The 16,753-nt window shown below is 56.7% G+C and overlaps 3 protein-coding genes across 3 annotated transcripts in view; 2 read left to right on the top strand and 1 right to left on the bottom strand.

Annotated features, from left to right (window-relative positions):
- Positions 1–2,332, top strand: part of PTSG_01571 (uncharacterized protein) — a 9,668-nt gene extending 7,336 nt beyond the window's left edge. Inside the window, exons 24-28 of the mRNA XM_004997493.1 lie at positions 108–158; positions 398–542; positions 717–988; positions 1,188–1,230; positions 1,442–2,332. Of these exons, the coding sequence (XP_004997550.1) occupies positions 108–158; positions 398–542; positions 717–988; positions 1,188–1,230; positions 1,442–1,989 (1,059 nt within the window). The 3' untranslated portion in view covers positions 1,990–2,332. The remainder of the gene's footprint in view (positions 1–107; positions 159–397; positions 543–716; positions 989–1,187; positions 1,231–1,441) is intronic.
- Positions 2,266–9,572, bottom strand: PTSG_01570 (uncharacterized protein). Its single transcript, XM_004997492.1, has 15 exons — positions 9,504–9,572; positions 9,242–9,262; positions 8,737–9,052; positions 7,201–8,460; positions 6,905–6,998; positions 6,179–6,704; positions 5,915–5,975; positions 5,737–5,793; positions 5,384–5,585; positions 5,003–5,127; positions 4,611–4,811; positions 4,159–4,368; positions 3,598–3,867; positions 2,719–3,239; positions 2,266–2,505 (listed from the first exon to the last, which is right to left on the bottom strand). The coding sequence occupies exons 1-15, from the start codon at positions 9,524–9,526 to the stop codon at positions 2,394–2,396; spliced, it is 3,999 nt and encodes a 1,332-aa protein (XP_004997549.1). The 5' UTR covers positions 9,527–9,572; the 3' UTR covers positions 2,266–2,393.
- PTSG_01569 (uncharacterized protein) lies at positions 9,568–16,748 on the top strand. The gene is made up of 19 exons (XM_004997491.1): positions 9,568–9,686; positions 9,948–10,123; positions 10,387–10,594; positions 10,768–10,958; positions 11,315–11,386; positions 11,517–11,564; positions 11,806–11,968; positions 12,213–12,394; positions 12,627–12,695; positions 12,907–13,352; positions 13,695–13,807; positions 13,977–14,060; positions 14,225–14,248; positions 14,458–14,480; positions 14,617–14,706; positions 14,830–15,065; positions 15,333–15,570; positions 15,780–16,184; positions 16,399–16,748. The coding sequence occupies exons 1-19, from the start codon at positions 9,641–9,643 to the stop codon at positions 16,435–16,437; spliced, it is 2,853 nt and encodes a 950-aa protein (XP_004997548.1). The 5' UTR covers positions 9,568–9,640; the 3' UTR covers positions 16,438–16,748.
- The last annotated feature ends 5 nt before the right edge of the window (positions 16,749–16,753 follow it).

Genomic DNA, 16,753 nt, shown 5'->3' with positions numbered 1-16,753 from the left:
GACTTAGCACGCCACTACACCTTTTGCTGTCTCTTGCTCCCGCCCTGTTCACACGCCGTTGCAATCAAATGCACTCACATGCATGCATGTGTGCGCTGCTGTCACAGGATTTGGAGAGCAGCTGGCTCGAGCGAGTGGAGGCCGCCACCGCCCCCAAGGTGCGTCATTATGCGCGCGTGTGTTCATGTGTGTGTGTGTGTGTGCGTGCGTGTGCGTGTGCGTGTGCGTGGGTGGGTGAGTGCATGGACTTGCGCACCTGTGTGTTTTTCTTGTCTGAACACCCGCACGCTCAATACTTGCTTGGTACACTCGTGTGTACGTCGACAAGCCCCGGCACTCATTTTACTTTCATCTGCTCAACCCCCGTTTTCAATCACCCCTCCTTTTTCTTGCGCAGGAGTTTGTGTCGCTGCTGCTTGAGCTTGAGCGCAATACATCGCGCAAAGCGCTGCGCACATCCTCCGCGCGATCGCGGGCGGCCGGCGTCCTCATCTTCCTCACAGACAAGCTCGACGCAGACCAGCAGCTCATCGCACAAGAAGGTGCGCTCCCCGCCTTTGTTGTTTGCCTGTTGTGTTTGCCGCTCTGTGTGTGTGTGTGTGCTGTTTGTGTTTTGTCTGTGTCGTGTATGTGGACATGCTTCTGCGTCTCTTGCCCGCGCACCTGCAACGTGCGCAGCATATATTCACCAATTGCATGTCTTAACTGCCTACCAGAGCTTGAGCGTGCGCGCGAATGGGTGGAAAGCCTTGGGCTGGACGACCTGCCGTTTGTTGACGCTGCTGCTGCTGCTGCTGCTGCTGCGGATGCTACTGGCGAAGAAATGGACCAGAGCAAAGAGAACCACGACATTGAGGAGAACGGAGACGACGCACCAAGCGCAACCGCGACCGACGAGAACAAGGCCGCTGTGTACACGCCGCCAATTATCGACACGTTTGCCGAGTGGTGGTGTCAGTCGTTGCAAACGGTCGCAAACATCTCGCAGGTGAGAAGCGAACGAGATGGCGTCCGTGTTGTGCATCATGCTTCCAACACAAGCCTTTCAAGCTATGCCACAAACACAGAACAACAACAACAACAACAATGACAATGACAATGACAATGACAATGACAGGGCCGTTACAATCACCAACGTGCCCTCACACTGTGCCTCCACCCCCCCCCCCCTTCTGCCCGCCCTGCAGATTTATCACTACGTTCGCATTCTCGACAACGCAATTGCCTGGCGTAAGTACAACAGCACGAGCACGTGTGCATGCATTAGTGTGCGTTTGCTGCGCGTTTTCTCTGTCCCCACCTACTCCTCTTGTCTTCCCAGACCACTTCTTGTGCGTTAAACCAAGCCATGCGTGCTCTCGTGTGCTCCCGTGTGCTCCCGTGTGCTCCCGTGTGCTTCAACCTCACACGACGCCACCTGCGTGCAACCAAACCGGCACAGGCCGCATCACTCGTGCCCGCTCGTCGTCCCGCGCATCTGCATCTGCCCGCGACGAAAACGACGAAGAGGAAGAGGAAGAGGAAGAGGAAGTGGACACGGAGGCGCTTGCAAAGGCGCTGAAGAGCCCGGCAGCGCGGCGGCGGGCAAAGGGACGCGTGAGGCGGCAGCGGTCTGCATCGCACAGCGAAGAGGAGGAGGGCGAGGACTCGGAGTTCAAGGAGAGCGATGAGGAGGAGGAAGATGACAATGACGATGACAGCGACTACGAAGATGAGGAAGAGGAAGAAGAAGAAGAGGAAGAGGAAGAAGAAGAAGAGGAAGAGGAGGAAGAGACGCTGCGGCGCGGGCGGCGGTCGCGTGGCGGGCGGCAACAGCAGCGGTCGTCGTCTCGGCGATCCACGCGCAACTCAAAGCGGCTCTCAAGCTCTGGTGACGATGACGAAGAGGAGGAGGAAGAAGTAGAAGAGGAGGAAGAAGCACCACCCACGCGCAGCCGCCGGCGCATCGCTGCTGGGAAGCGGCGCAGCAAGCGGTCACGCGCCAGGTGATTTGAGCCGTTTGACATTGGACGGACACTGCTTGCTCGCTACTGGTCGGGTGGTGTTGGACCGCCACCAACCACGCGCGCGCACACGTGTGTGTGTGTGTGTGTGTGTGTGTGTGTGTTGTTTTGGTTGCCTGACAACAACCAGATGATGCACTTGTTGCTTGATGTGTGATTTTCTTTCGATTAGGGGCGTTGTGTCTGTATCTGTGTGCGCGTGGTTGTGTGTGTGTGTGTGTGCGCGTGTGTGTGTGGATTTGCAGATTCATTCGCGCGTTTTGTTGGTCGTGTGTTCGTTTATTCGTTCATATCGGTTTGTGTCGATTAAACAAGGGTTGGAAGGGCAAATCAGCACACAGTTGCTTGGATCATGACGCAACATGATGCCACACCACACTGTCATCGCCATCACTCCGCCGCTGGTGGCGATCCGTAGAACGCGTCCAGCATTGCCGCCTTCTCCTCTTCGCTGCTCGAGAGCACGCGCAGTGCAAACTCGAACAGATTCACGCACCCGTGACTGAGAAACAAAGCAGCAATGAGCAGGAGGGTGGAAACAGCAATGGTCGTGGTGAGCACAGATAATGTCACATGTGCAGCACCGATCCGTGCTCAGCGACCGCAGATAAACACGTGCACACAAACAAACAAAAAAAAAAAAAAACAAACAAACAAACAAACAAACAAACAAACAAACAAAACACACCACACACACACGCAAACAAACACACACCTGGCTGCGAGCCGCATAAAGTGGTTGAGTTGCACCGCTGTCTCCAGTTCCAGTTGTCGCTCTTCCGCTGCCGTTAGCGAGGGCAGGCTTCGCCGCTTCTTTGCCTTGTCCACAGCACCATCGCCTGCGTGTGTGCCGTCCGCCTGACGCGGTGCTTCGGGCGCGTTGTGCGGCACATCCAATCCCAGCACACGCGCGTTGGAGTGCATGAAGGAAACACCGCACTGCTGCAGCAGGAGCTCCACCCTGTCTGGCCCATCAGCATCGCCGCCTCCACCGCCCGCCACCTGTGCAGGGCCGTCGGCATTTGCGGCTGCGGGCGCGGTTGGACCACCATCGTCCACGAACAGCTGGTCAATGTCAAGCTCAATGTCTTCCTCCTCATCGGCCACGGCATCGCCCGCTTGCTCGGCTCGCTGCTGCTGCTGTCGTTGCTGCCGCTGCTGTTGGTACTGACGCTGGAGGGCGACGGCGCGCTCTGTCAGCAGCTCGTACGGCGCCACAATCATCCCGTGCTCGTCCTGCACACAGAGGGGGCAGCAGCGAGGCACACCACGGACACCATGAATCAGGGCATGGGGACAATCCAAAAAGATATGGAAGACATACGCACATCCTCAAGGAACAAGCGAAACACGCACGCGCGCGCACACACGCATTCACACGCACACACATTCACACAAAATACAAGCACACGCACGCGCATACACATACACACATACACAGACACACATTCACGCACACACACACACGCACACACACACGCACACACACACGCACACACACACACACACACACACACACACACACACACACACACACACACACACACACACACACACACACGAAACCCATACAAAAGCGACCGCGTCACGTCACCTGGCGGCGGCGGATGACCTGCTTCACCAGCTCCTCGTCCAGCTCCGATGCAAACATGTTGTCGAGCCCAAACAGTTCGCCCTTGCGGGACGGGTCACCCTGCACACCCTCAAAGAACCTGCGCTGTGCCCGCCCCTCTAGCGCCACGGCCGCCAGCTGCTGCTTGTACAGTTGTCGTGCGTACATGAGCTCCTCGATGGTGCCGGAGGAGATGAGCCGCACCACCTCCACGTCCTGGTTTTGTCCAATGCGCCACGCGCGGTGCTCCGCCTGTGGCGGTCGCAATACAGCGGACAACGAGGGCGTGTGAAGCATGGAACTCGGGTGGCACCTCATGTGTGTGTATGTGTCTGTGCGTGCGTGCGTGTGCGTGTGCGTGTGTATGTGTCTGTGCGTGCGTGCGTGTGCGTGTGCGTGTGCGTGTGCGTGTGTATGTGTGTGTGTGTCTGTGTGTCTGTGTGTGTATGTGTGTGTGTGTGTGCGTGGGCCTGCCACAAGTGCGCTTGCTCGCCTGCGTCTGCCTTCATCTGCTCTTCAACCTCTCGCCCATGGCGTGGTCACCTGGCGGTCCTCAGCCGGATTCCAGCTTGGATCAAAGATGACAATCTTGTTGGCGCGGGTGAGGGTGATGCCTGTGTTGGCCGTCTTCGTGGAGAGGAGAAACACGTCGACGGTACCGGCGTTGAAGCGATTGATTGCCTCTTGCCGCTCCTCGGTGGGCATGTTTCCGTCCATGCGAAGATAGCTCACGCCGCGCCCTCGAAACACATCCTTGTGGTGGTGGGAGGTGGGAGGATTCCGATGTGAGTGCGAGGCGGTTAAGCGAAACGTCCCATGAAATGCACGCACATGTGCGTCCCCACAACAAACAAAACACGCACGACACACACACACACACGCACACACACACAAACACACACACACACACACGCACACACACACAAACACAAGCACACACAAACACAAACACACACACACACAAACACACACACGCACGCACAAACGCAGCTTACCATCATAATGTCGAGGAGTTTGAGGGAGTGTGAGAAGAGGAGGACACGCGCATCTTCCTCGCGCCAAATGGACAACAGCTTCAGCAGCACTTTGAGTTTGCCGGACACCTCTGGGTCGCCAATGGCGGTGGGGTCGTTTCGCCGCGCGCGCTGCAGCCACGCCTCCTCGCCTCGAAAGGCGGCAGCACAGTCCCGCTCCTTCTGTGCGGCGCGTGGGCATATCGGTGTTGGAAGCATCCACGTGTGAGGAATTGCAGAAAACCAACTAAAGCAATGGCGGAGCCGGGAACGCTGATCTTGAACACAATCACACACACACACACATACACACACAAAAACACACACACACACACATTCACACACACACACAACACACTCAGAGCGCGTGCGACCTTGATGACGGTGAGCTCGTCGTCGCCCGGGCGCGGAACGAGAAGAGCGACGTGATTCGCAACGTTGCGCAGGAGAACAACAAGAGGGAAGATGAGGTAGCTCCATGGCATGCAGCCGTTGGTTCCTGTGGTGTGACCACGCGAGGCACCAGTTGGAAGAGCAAGGGGGCGGCGCGGAAAATGGGATGGGTTGTACGCAAATCAGCGCGCTGCGGTGGGGCTAGGTGACAGGCACACACACGCACACACGTACACACGTACACACACACACACACACACACACACGCACACACACACACGCACACACACACACACACACGCACACACGTACACACGTACACACACACACACGCACACACGTACACACATACACGCACACACCGCTGGCGATGGCCTCTTGGGAGCAGTGGCACTTGCGGCAGCGACGAATCTTCTCTGGATCGTCAGTGCTGCCGCCACAAGTGCACACGTCCCCGCGCTTGTGGTAGCGGGTGAGCTGATAGCAGCACTGGGAACGCGTCAGTTGCCGTTCGCGGGCTTGATTCGCCTCGCACAGACACGGCAGGTTCCGCTGGGTGATGTACTGCAAACAAGTGTGTGTGTGTGTGCGTGCAAAAGTGGGGACTTGAGAGATGACGACATGCTGTGGCAAACGGACGCGGGTTAGGCAACGCATGAACAGTGCCAGGCACGCAGACCCGTGCGCCTTTGCACATGTGCTCATGCCCACTGACCACGACGTCGTCCTGCGAAAGAATGTTCTCGTAGACCTTTCGCTGCAGCGGTGTCATCTGCACATCCAAACGGAAAAGCCATGCAACCACAAGCGAGAATCAGCGCGCTTTGAGTTCAGACACGATGCACAAGACAAAACGTCCAACGACCACGACCACGCACATGCAACGTACGCACCTTGCAGAAGACGACACGATCCTCCTTCTTCGGCAGCTGGCCAGCGAGCACAACCTCGGTGCTGCACGCGTGTACAGTGGACCATGATGACCATGCGTTTCAAGCAACAAGCACAGCAGATGGTCAATACGCAGCCGCAATCCATACAAACATGCACAAACTCACAAGCAAACAAACAAACACGCGCAAACTCACAAGCAAACAAACAAACGCACACACACATACGCACAAACTCACAAGCACGCAAACAAACACGCAACGCACCGTCTCAGGAAGAAAGGCTTCATCTTGTCAATGAGCTCCCGCCCGCGCTGCTCTGCCAACTCGATTTCGTCCAGCGTGCCATTCATGACCTGCCCTCGCTTGATGGGCGTGGCGACATTTGCCAGAAACTGGGACAAGGGCCCAAGCGCGTTTGGCCAGGCCCAGTCCAGAAGGCACCACAGCTCCTTGAAGTCGTTGCGAAGAGCAGTGCCCGTGAGCCCGATGCGGTGTTGGACGGGGAATGACTTCATCGCCGTCGTCAGCTTCGCCCGTGGCGACCGTATCTTGTGAGCCTCGTCCGCCACCACCAGCAGCCACGGCACCTGCGCCAGGCCCGCAGCGTCGCGCTGGAAGGTCGTGTATGTCGTCACCACCACGTCGTACGCCGCAGCATCAGCCGTGAGCGCATCCAGCACGCGCGTTCGCCCGCTGCCGTGGAATTTGCCGACGGTGAAGTGGCCCCACCGCTCAAGCTCCTCCAGCCACGTCCCAAGCACCGTGTTTGGCGAAATCACCAGCACAGGCGCTGACAGTTGTGTGTGTGTGTGTGTGTGTGTGTGTGTGTGTGTGTGTGTGTGTGTGTGTGTGTGTGTGTGTGTGCGTTCGGTGAGAGAGAGAGAGAGCGTATGGGTGTGTGATGTATGTACGTGAGTGTGTGCTTGTTAAATACGCACGTGAGCAGATATGTTACAGCAGCATCGCAGTGCACATTTGGTGCCAACTCACCTGCAAGCTTTGGGATCGCGTCAACGGCGGCATCATACGTCTTCTGCAACAGCGTCGCAAGCAGCGCAATCACTTGCACAGTCTTTCCAAGACCCTGTCAACAGGGCGGTGCATAGCGGTTCCAAGTCAGTCCAATGACGCAACACATGTCGATGGCCACTGTTCCAATCGTGTCCACACACACACACACACACACACACACAGCCTCACACACACACACACGCACACGCACGCACGCACGCACGCACGCACGCACGCACACAAGCAGACACACACACACACGCACATACACGCACCATGTCGTCTGCGAGGACGCCGCCGTGCCCATCCAAAAGCCACTTTGCCATCGTCTCCACCCCCTCCCGCTGGTACGGGCGCAGAAATTGGTTGATGGGCCCCGGGATGGACAGCTGTGTTCGCCGCAGCCGCGCCCACGGCGACCCACCCTCCCCCACCGCGTGCTGTGCCGGCATCCACACGACGTGCGGCTGCGGTGATGGGAGCTGATGCAGGGACGAGGGGAGGTCGGGCCGGGGTTTGGCCGTCACAGCAGCGACGTAGCGGCGCCGCTCACGCATTCGCCGCACACGCGCGCCCATGATTGCGTTGTGGTCATCCTCGCCAGCATCGCTGCTACCGCTACTGCTGTCGGTGTCTTGTTGCTGCTGCTGCTGCCGCTGAGCCCGCCGCGATGACGCCATGCCGCCGGCTCGCCCCGCTGCCTTTGCACGTGCTCCGCCTGTCTTGTGCGCCTCATGGTACGCAAGGAACCCGTCCATGTCATCCGATGACGACCGTGATGATGATGGCGATGGCGATGGCGACGGTGATGACTGGTCGCGGCGGTGATGATGATGATGATGATGATGATGTCGCCGTCGTGATCGTCGCGTATGCGCGAGTGTGCGTGTGCCTCGACCGTGATGGTGGTCCCGCCGTTTACCCACGCGCCGTGCAACTTCGTCCACATCACCGTCATCGTCAACTTGTTCCTCACCATCATCATCATCATCACCTTCTTCTTCGCCATCATCATCATACTCTTCGTCATGATCCTCCTCTTCCTCTTGCTCTTCGTCTTCGTAGGCGCGTGCATGCCGTTGCTGCCGTGAGGAACGCTGAGTTCCACGCTTCGCGACAGGTGCAACTGACGCTCCCCGTGCCTTCCTATTCGTCTTCCCGCTGCGGGTGGCGTGGCGTGCCCGCAGAGCTGACGACGCTGACGATGCCATTGCGCGCATATCACGATCATCGCCATCACCAGCAGTGGCAGTGGCAGTGGACGTGGCGGTGGCGCGGCCAGCACGGGACGTTGTGCTCATCTTTCTTCTGGGCGACTGCACGTGCCTGCCATGTGGTGACGTGGGTACGGCTTGCTCGGTTCCGCGTGCGGGCTTGCGGCTCTTGCGTGCGCGTTTGGGCGCAGGAGGCGCGCTGCCGTCATCGTCTTGTTGCACATGACTGTCTCGCTGGCCATGCCCGTCACCACCCTCGTCCTCACTCCCACTGCTACTGCTCCCATACATGGCCGAATAGTACGCCCGCCTCTGCTGCGCCTGTGTGAGTGTGTGAGTGAGTGTGTGTGTGAGTATGTGAGTGTGCGTGTGTGCGTGTGTGCGTGTGTGCTGCATGAGGAGGTGCAGAAGTAATTCAGGTTCACACACACACACACGTACGCACACACACGCACACACACACCGATTCCAAGCACACACAAGCGCAAACACACAGAGCAATTCCAAGCACACACAAGCACACACACACAAGCACACATACAAGCTTACAAGCACAAGCACACATGCACAAGCACACATACACACGCGCGCGCACACCGTGTTGGAGAAGGCGAGGGCGGCTTGGCTGTCGTCAGCTGGCGGACGCTGACGCACGCGCTCGAGTGTCTTCCAGAACTGCAGTGGCTCGTGGGACCCTTGGCGTGTGCTGTGTGCTGGTCGACGCTGTGGGGACCGAGCAGCTGTTGATGTTGCTGTTGTGATTGCTGTTGTGGTTGCTGTTGTGGTTGCTGTTGTGGTTGCTGTTGTGGTTGTTGTTGTGGATGGTGCGCTCACGTGCTCGACGGCGCGTTCCTCATCCTCGTCAGCTTCAGTGTCCTGGTCATCCTCCTCAGCCAGCGGCCTCTCTCCCGCCCTGGACGTGTGCATGTGTGTGTGTGTGTGCGAGCGTATCAGTGAGTGTGTTTTTGTGAGTGTGAGTGCGGTGTGCGTGTGAGTGGCGTATGCGATGTGCTGCTGCTGCTGCTGCTGCTGCTGCTGCTGCTGCTGCCATTGTGTGAACGCGTCCGATTGTTTGTGTGTATCATTGTGTCGATGAACTGACCGCGTCTGCGTGGAGATCCATCTGTGTTTGCGGTTGCACGAGCGAGAGTGGTGTCAAGCAAGAGGTGTGAGAGAAGAGCCAGAGAAGGTGTCCAAATGCATCACACACACACAAGCACACGCACACACGCACGCACACACACACACACGCACACACAAGCACACACAAGCACACACAAGCACACACAAGCACACACACACACACACACACACACACACACACACACACACACACACACACACACACACACAAACGAACAAACCCGTCATCCTCCTCGTCGTTCATGGCTCGACGTTTGTTTGAAGATACGCACAGTTTTCTACAAGCCACGAACCGCTGGCTGGTTGTGTTGTCCTCCCACGCCCACCAAACCACAGCACAAGACGCTGCTCTAAGACGATGGCGAGCTGGTATCACGGGGACCTGTCAAAGGGCGATGCAGATGGTGAGTGTGGACATGTTTGATTCTTGACTTGTGGTGGTACACGCACGTTGTACCACTCAACTGCTTTACCTGTGTAATGTAAATTTGCAAGCTTCACTTCACTCTTCTTGGCTTGTTCTTGTGTTTTGCTGGGTGGTTGCTTGCAAGCACGGACAAGAACCGCGTGATCTCAGGGGCTCACTTGTTTTGTTCTTGCCTGTCACTGGCATGCAAATTCGCGCACTTGCACATCATGACGCCTTCCTTGTGCCCTCCTACCAGCACTGCTCTCGGGCAAGCCAGATGGTGCCTTTTTGGTCCGCGAGCGCACAGGCACGCAGGACTATATCTTGAGCGTGAACTTTCGCGGCAACCCTACACACCACTTGCTGCAGAAGCAGGACGGGTCCTTCTGTGCCAACCGCACAAGCTTCGGCAGCGCCCCAACCGTCTCAGATGTAAGTTCATATCCGTGACGGCAGGAGGAGGAGATCGGTAGATGGCGTGATAGCCATGGTGTGCACTTTTGTACATACGCAGCATCTTGGGGTTCCTACACATCACTCCACACACACACACCGCACATACACACACGCACACACGTAAACACAAGCACATACATCTGCACACACAAACACGCACACCCACGCACATGAACCCCTCTTCTAGTTAGCTCACCCGCACCCCACTCCGCTACGCCTTGTCTCTTTGTCTGTGAAAGCTGATCAACATCCTTCGCAAGCCCGCAGAGAAATGGCCAATCGTACTCAACCCGCCAGTGTCGCCACGAGCTCCAATCACCGCCCCGCCGGACGTAGTTCCAAGGGCACAGCCTGCTCCTCCCCCTCCGTCACAAACACAACCACCACAAGCGGCGAACCCAATTGATGTTCCCGTTTTCGTCATCACGCCAAAGAAGGAGGCAGAACGTGAGTGCTTCAGTCTGGTAGAGGACACGCTCCCGTGCACCTTTGCACTCGTGCATGCACCCTCTCTCCCTCTGGAACCAGTCTTAAGAGCTCTTAGGGCTAGGATTAGAGAGCCCCCATCGTCTCACTCGCTCCACTGTACTCAACACGGCACACACTCCTTCACAATGCAGGGGCTCTGACATCGCAGGGCATGCAGGATGGAAACTTTCTTGTTCGTGCCCGGGCAAAGAATGATCTGTCCAGCTTCATTCTCAGCGTGATTTACAAAAACCAGCCAACCCACCACCTCATGACTGTCAGTCCAGAAGGTGGTGTCAGCGTCAACAAGAATTCGTGCGGAACAGCCAAAACGATTTCTCAGGTGTGTGTGTGTGTATGTTTGTGTGCTTGTGTGTGTGTGTGTTTGTGTTGGTGTGTGTGTGTGTGTGCGTGCGTGTGTGTGTGCGTGCGTGTTTGTGTGTTTGTGTGTGTGTGTGTGTGTGTGTGTGTGTGTGTGTGTGTGTGTGTGTGTGTCTGTGCTTCTCACTCTCTCTCTCTCACACACACACACACTCTCTCTCTCTCTCTGTGAAATGTCACGGGTGCATGTCGTTATGCCTGTCCCCCTCTTGGTGCGTGGACTTGCTTCCTTTTCGTTGTTCACAACCCCAACCCACATGGCATTCCTTCTTGTGTTATCTCTTCTCTCCTCACCCGCCTGTCCCTCTCCTTCCACAGGCGCTGACGTTTCTCCGCGCATCCCGGCCCTGGTGGCCAGTGCCGCTCCAAGCATTCATCCAACCGCCGCGGGTTCGTTTGCATATCTTCTTTCTGCACTCATTGCCCCAAGCTGTACAGCCTGCGCTGCGTTCCTCATGCTGTGCTGTTCTTGTTGTCCCAACTGCTCTTGTCTGTCTCTTCTTGCACGCGCTGGTACCAGGATAAGCGACTGAAGGTTCAGGATGAACAACCCGCAGCGGCTGATGATGTGAGTCACGCACGTGCACGTGTGTGTGTGCGTATGCGTGTGTGTGTGTGTGCTTGTGTGTGCTTGGGTGTGTGTGTGTGTGTGTGCTTGTGTGTGCTTGTGTGTGTGTGTGTGTGTGTGTGTGTGCGTGTGTGTGTGCTCATGTTGGTCTGGCTTGCACGCGTTGTGGCGCACCAGCATCCTGTCGTTTTTGGCCTTTTGCACTCGTGTGATCTGATGCCCAACCTGTTGTTCTTGGAAGGAGCCCCTCCCTGTTCCACCCCCGCGAAGCGTCGATGTGCCAACTCCGGCACCGGGTGCCCCCGTTGCAGAAGCAGCGGCGCCACCGCCCGTCCCTGATCGCGCGAGCAAGCACAAGCCCAGGCTTCCCATCCACACCAACATGAACAAGTTCGACACCGAGGGTACGTGTTCATGTGTGCCTGTGTCTGTGTGCCTGTGTCTGTGTGTCTGTCTGTATGTCTGTGTGTGTGTGTGTGTGTGTGTGTGTGTCTGTCTGTGTCTGCGAAGCGTAGTGTTGATGGCGATGCGGTTCACTTCCGCTCGCCGCCTCTGCACTCTTGACTGTTCCACCGATCCAATACACTCACACTCACACTCACTCATGCACACACGCGCACGCACATGCGCCCTTTCCCTCCTCAACAGAGGTGTTGATGGAAGAATCGACAGAAGATGGTGCTTACTTACTGCGCGAGCGTGGCGAAAACACGTATGTGATCACCGTGCGCTTCAAGGGCCGCCCAACCCACCACCTCGTCCACTGCCAGGACGGTGTGCTGACGCTCAACAAGCAGCGCATTGACGGCACGTTTGTCGACATCCACGACGTACGCACCATTGCACCTGATGAATTGTTCCACCCGTAATGCACTGGCGGCATGATTGCTGCTGTTTTGGCCGCCGCCGCCACCACCACCAAAACCACTACTACCTTGCTCCTTCTCCTCCTCCACTACCACGCTCCTTCTCCTTCTACTTTCCCCCCTCCTTGCATGCTGTCAACGCCCACACGTGTGCACCTGTGTTTTTGTCTGCGACCGCTTTGCTTTCTCGCTGCAGGTGGTGGCCCACTTGGGCGAGGCGCATCCCTACTGGCCCGTGCCACTTCAAACACCCATCTTCCCACAGGTGAGCTCGCATCCTTGCAGAAATGCGGCTGTCATTCTGCACGAATCCAACCACCTGATGCCCGCTTGCATGTCTCACACACACACACACACACACACACACACACACACACACACACACACACACACACACACACACACACACACACACACACACACACACACACACACACACACACACACACACACGCACGCATGACCTACACCATCAGGGAATGCAAGCATCCGAAGCACCCGCGGCGCCCGTCTCCACGCCCGCGGCACCAGTGCAACAACAGCAACATCAACAGCAACAATACGAGGAGCAGCAACAGCAAGAGCAGCAGCGCCAACAAGCCCAAGAGCTGCAGGCCGCAGAGGAGTTGCGTCAGCGCCAACTGCAAGAGCAGGAGGCAGCACGACAACAGCAGTTGCAGCAGCAAGAGCAACAACGACAGCAAGAACTGCAACAACAGCAAGAGCAGCAGAGGCAACAGGCTGAAGCTGAGCGGAAGCAACGAGAGATGCAGCAACAGCAGCAGAAGCAAAAGGAAGAGGAGGAGCGGCAACGCCGTCAGCGCGAGGAAGGCGAAAGAAAGCGTTTGGAAATGCAAAACCGCGTGCAGGTCGACACCAGCAAACGCATTGTCCTCCCCGTCGTTCCACCAGAGGAGCTGAGGTGTGTGTGTGTGTGTGTGTGTGTGTGTGTGTGTGTGTGTGTGTGTGTGTGTGTGTGTGTGTGTGTATGTGTGTGTGCGTGTGCGTGTGTGCGTGTGCGTGTGTGCGTGTGTGTGTGTGTGTGCGTGCGTGTGTGTGTGTGTGCGAATTTGCTTGTGTATGTCCATGAGTGCATGCATGTGCATGTATATGCTCTGCGTGGCGCGTGGTTTGTTGCGATCCATTTATGGCCAAAAACAACACTCCCGCTCAACTACCGCCCGCACACTCTTGCCCCCTTTGCTCTTCCTCTGATCCTCTCCTCTCGACCTTTGGTTCTCCACCCAACGCCACCGCACTGCAGACGACAGGAGGAGTCGCGCAAGATGCGATTTGCGATGCTGAAGGTGATCAATCGTCGCCGTCTTCCCCGCGATGCCCCGCTCGTCTCACGCATGTTCGCAGATGTGCTGCAAGGTACAGCGCCATGCAACCTTTGCTTGCTCGATCAACATTGCATGGTGCACTGACCAGACCTGGGGTGGCAACTCCAACATCACACACCACACGCCACCACAACCTCCACCTTTGTCTTGAATCTGGACTGATGTCGCACATTCCTACCATCACTGGCGTTTGTTGTCAGGCAACATGCCTCAGAGCACGCGAAGCGCCTGCATTGCCAATGCAAAATCCATCATCGCAAAGTGGGACGCCGAAGCATCATCAGGTTCACACACCACTGCTGCTTTTCTTCCCTTATGTATGCGCGCGGTTGTGTGCAAGTGTGTGGTTGTGTGCAAGTGTGTGTGTGTGTGTGTGTGTGATCTCATCTCAGCTCACACGTAACTGTGTTCGCTTGGCGTTGTATCTTCCTCTTCGTTCTTGTGACAGCGAGTGAACAACGCTACGACGATGGTGAGCACGACACTAGCTTGCGCGACACATGTTCCCTCACAAGTTGTGCTTGAGTGCACCCGTACATGCGTGTGATGCATTTGGCTTTACGCGCCGTTGACTGGCTCCCTTATGATTTCTCATGCGTGCGACCACGCACACACACATGCATGCTCATGCATACGCACACACCCACATGCACGCGCCTACACACTATGCATGCTCTACAGACCTTTCAACCTCACACGACGCGGTAAGATGCACACATTGTTTACACTGGCTGCAAAGCATATCATGACCGCTGACAGTCATGACTGCAGCTATTGCGCAGCCGCGTGATACACGATCACTCACGTCTTTTTGTGCATGTGTGTGTGTGTGTGTGACAGCAACGACGTGCTGCGCTCTGGCATCGGCAGCGCCACCGCAACTGGCGCCCTGGGCACGACCCAGCCCGCGAGAAGCACTGCCTGCAACTGGTGTGTGCTTGTGCTGCAAATCATGTCACGTTCTTGTTTCTCTCCAATTCACCAACCCCCATTTCACCGAATGTGACTTCCTCACTCTGTCACCATCACCATCACCACGATGCACGTCTGCAGGCGATGCGTTCACTGGTGTCCGCGCGGTCGCCGCTCGATGCCGATGGCCCCGATGCGCTGGTGCACATGGCGTGCTTTCAGCGCGTGGCGCAGCTGAGCAGCGAGCTGCTGACGCTGATGGGCGAGCACGAGCGCGCAAAGGACCGCGACGCCGTCATTCGCGAGCAGGAGGAGGCAAACCGGCAGAAGCTCGCAGAGATGTTCAAACCCGTCAAGTTCTCCCGGCGACAACTCAGGTCTGCTACGTGGTTTCGTGTGGCACGTGTGTGCGCGCGCGCGCGCGCGCGTGTGTGTGTGTGTGTGTGTGTGTGTGTGTGTGTGTGTGTGTGTGTGTGTGTGTGTGTGTGTGTGTGTGTGTGTAGCTGGATGCTTGTCCTATTGCTTGTGTGCATGTATGTGATGCGAGTGGTGTCGTGCAGGGCATTACTGTTGGTGCAGTTTCATCACAGATTCCTCAAGTTGCTCTCACTTATGGCGCCTTCCAACAACTTTCGCTTTTGCAGTGCTGGCAAGCTTGTGCCTCAGACGGAGAGCACATCAACGCAGCCGCCCGAACGTCAAATGGGCCGAACAGCGTCCACACAACAACAACAATGGCGCCAACAGCAACAGCAACAGCAACCAACACCGGTACCGAAGCAGAAGGCGAGCGAACCCCCATCACCACCACCAACTGCCGCTGCCGTCACGTCAACAGCGCAAGAGGACGAGCCCGTGCTCCCACTCTCCCAACGCCTGCGGGTGCGTGTGTGTGTGTGTGCACATGTTGGCGTGATTGTACCTTGTTTGGTGAGTCGTGTGTCATGTACATGGTGCACATGCTGTTCACATCTGCTGGCAAACAACCAGGCACGCACTCGTACACGAGCATGCACATTTGACGTCAACTGATTGCAACCACGAGTTTACGCAATCCACTTCATCACCGTAACGTGATTCTTTGCTGACAGAACCTGGAAGCTGTTGCCAACGTCAAGATGACAGACACGGAGAGCCAGCAGCCGCCGCCGCTTGCCCGATTTGGAAAAGCGGCAACGTCGTCGTCCAGCATTGGAGCAAAGCAGCGGCAGTCCCCCTCAAGCGCTACATCCAGCACGAACGCATCGCCCACCAAGACGGGCGGCTTTTCCCTGTCAAAGACGACCACCTCTCCAACACAACAGCAGCAGCAACAACAGCAGAGGAGTGCTGTCTCTGCTGCGGGCGCCAAATCGGCACACGCAAACGCGCAGCAGCAACAGCAGCAACAGCAACAGGCGAGCCAGGACCACCAGTCGCAGCAGTCGCAGCAGCAGCAGCAGCGCTTCAAGGCGCCATCCTTTACCAAGACCAACGCAAAGCCAGATCACCCCATGGTATGAAACACGTGTGTACGTGTGTGCGTGTGTGCGTGTGTACGTGTGTGCGTGTGTCTCTCTGTCTGTGTGTGTCTGTCTGTCTGTCTGTCTGTCTCATGTTTGTTTGTTTGTTGATGCGTTTGTCGCCAAGTGTTCGCTTTGTGGGGTTCTCACCACCATTCGTCTCTCACATCTTTCATCTCTGCACGACCACCATCCCTTACAACCCTAGATCAAGCTAATGCGACAGCAGCAGAAGACGTCCAAGTGATGGGTGTCTTGGCGACCAACCTGCAGTCACATGTTACATCCACCTCCCTCTCACTCTGTTCAGAACCCCCCCCCCCGCCTACAATGCTTCGTGTCACTTGTTCTTTTCAGCTTCTCTCCTAATCTCTCTTTGTTGTGCTTGTCGGTGCTCATGGCATGTGCTTGCTTCTTGCCATGTCCGTTTCTGCGCAGCATTGTACATGTGTGTACATGTGTGTGACATTTTGTTTCTGTTGGGGATCAACAGCGTTATGTTCACCGACCGTCTCTCAGCGTAACGCAACGACTGAGCAATACAATGCAGCCACCCGTCCTGT

Source organism: Salpingoeca rosetta (assembly GCF_000188695.1).
Source record: "Salpingoeca rosetta unplaced genomic scaffold supercont1.4, whole genome shotgun sequence".
Classification (NCBI taxonomy): Eukaryota; class Choanoflagellata; order Craspedida; family Salpingoecidae; genus Salpingoeca; species Salpingoeca rosetta.
Note: the sequence above shows the minus strand (reverse complement) of the source record. Positions and strands in the feature narration are given on the sequence as shown.

Excerpts from the sequence above, each read along its gene's own strand:
- PTSG_01570 (XM_004997492.1), bottom strand. The coding sequence starts at position 9,526 with ATGAACGACGAGGAGGATGACGG. Across the intron at positions 9,053-9,241 it reads TGGATCTCCACGCAGACGCG|GGCGGGAGAGAGGCCGCTGG; the intron begins GTCAGTTCATCG and ends GCACACGTCCAG. Across the intron at positions 5,128-5,383 it reads CCAAGAGGCCATCGCCAGCG|GAACCAACGGCTGCATGCCA; the intron begins GTGTGTGCGTGT and ends GTCACACCACAG.
- PTSG_01569 (XM_004997491.1), top strand. The coding sequence starts at position 9,641 with ATGGCGAGCTGGTATCACGGGGACCTGTCAAAGGGCGATGCAGATG. Across the intron at positions 12,696-12,906 it reads AAACACCCATCTTCCCACAG|GGAATGCAAGCATCCGAAGC; the intron begins GTGAGCTCGCAT and ends CTACACCATCAG. Across the intron at positions 14,707-14,829 it reads AGAAGCACTGCCTGCAACTG|GCGATGCGTTCACTGGTGTC; the intron begins GTGTGTGCTTGT and ends GCACGTCTGCAG.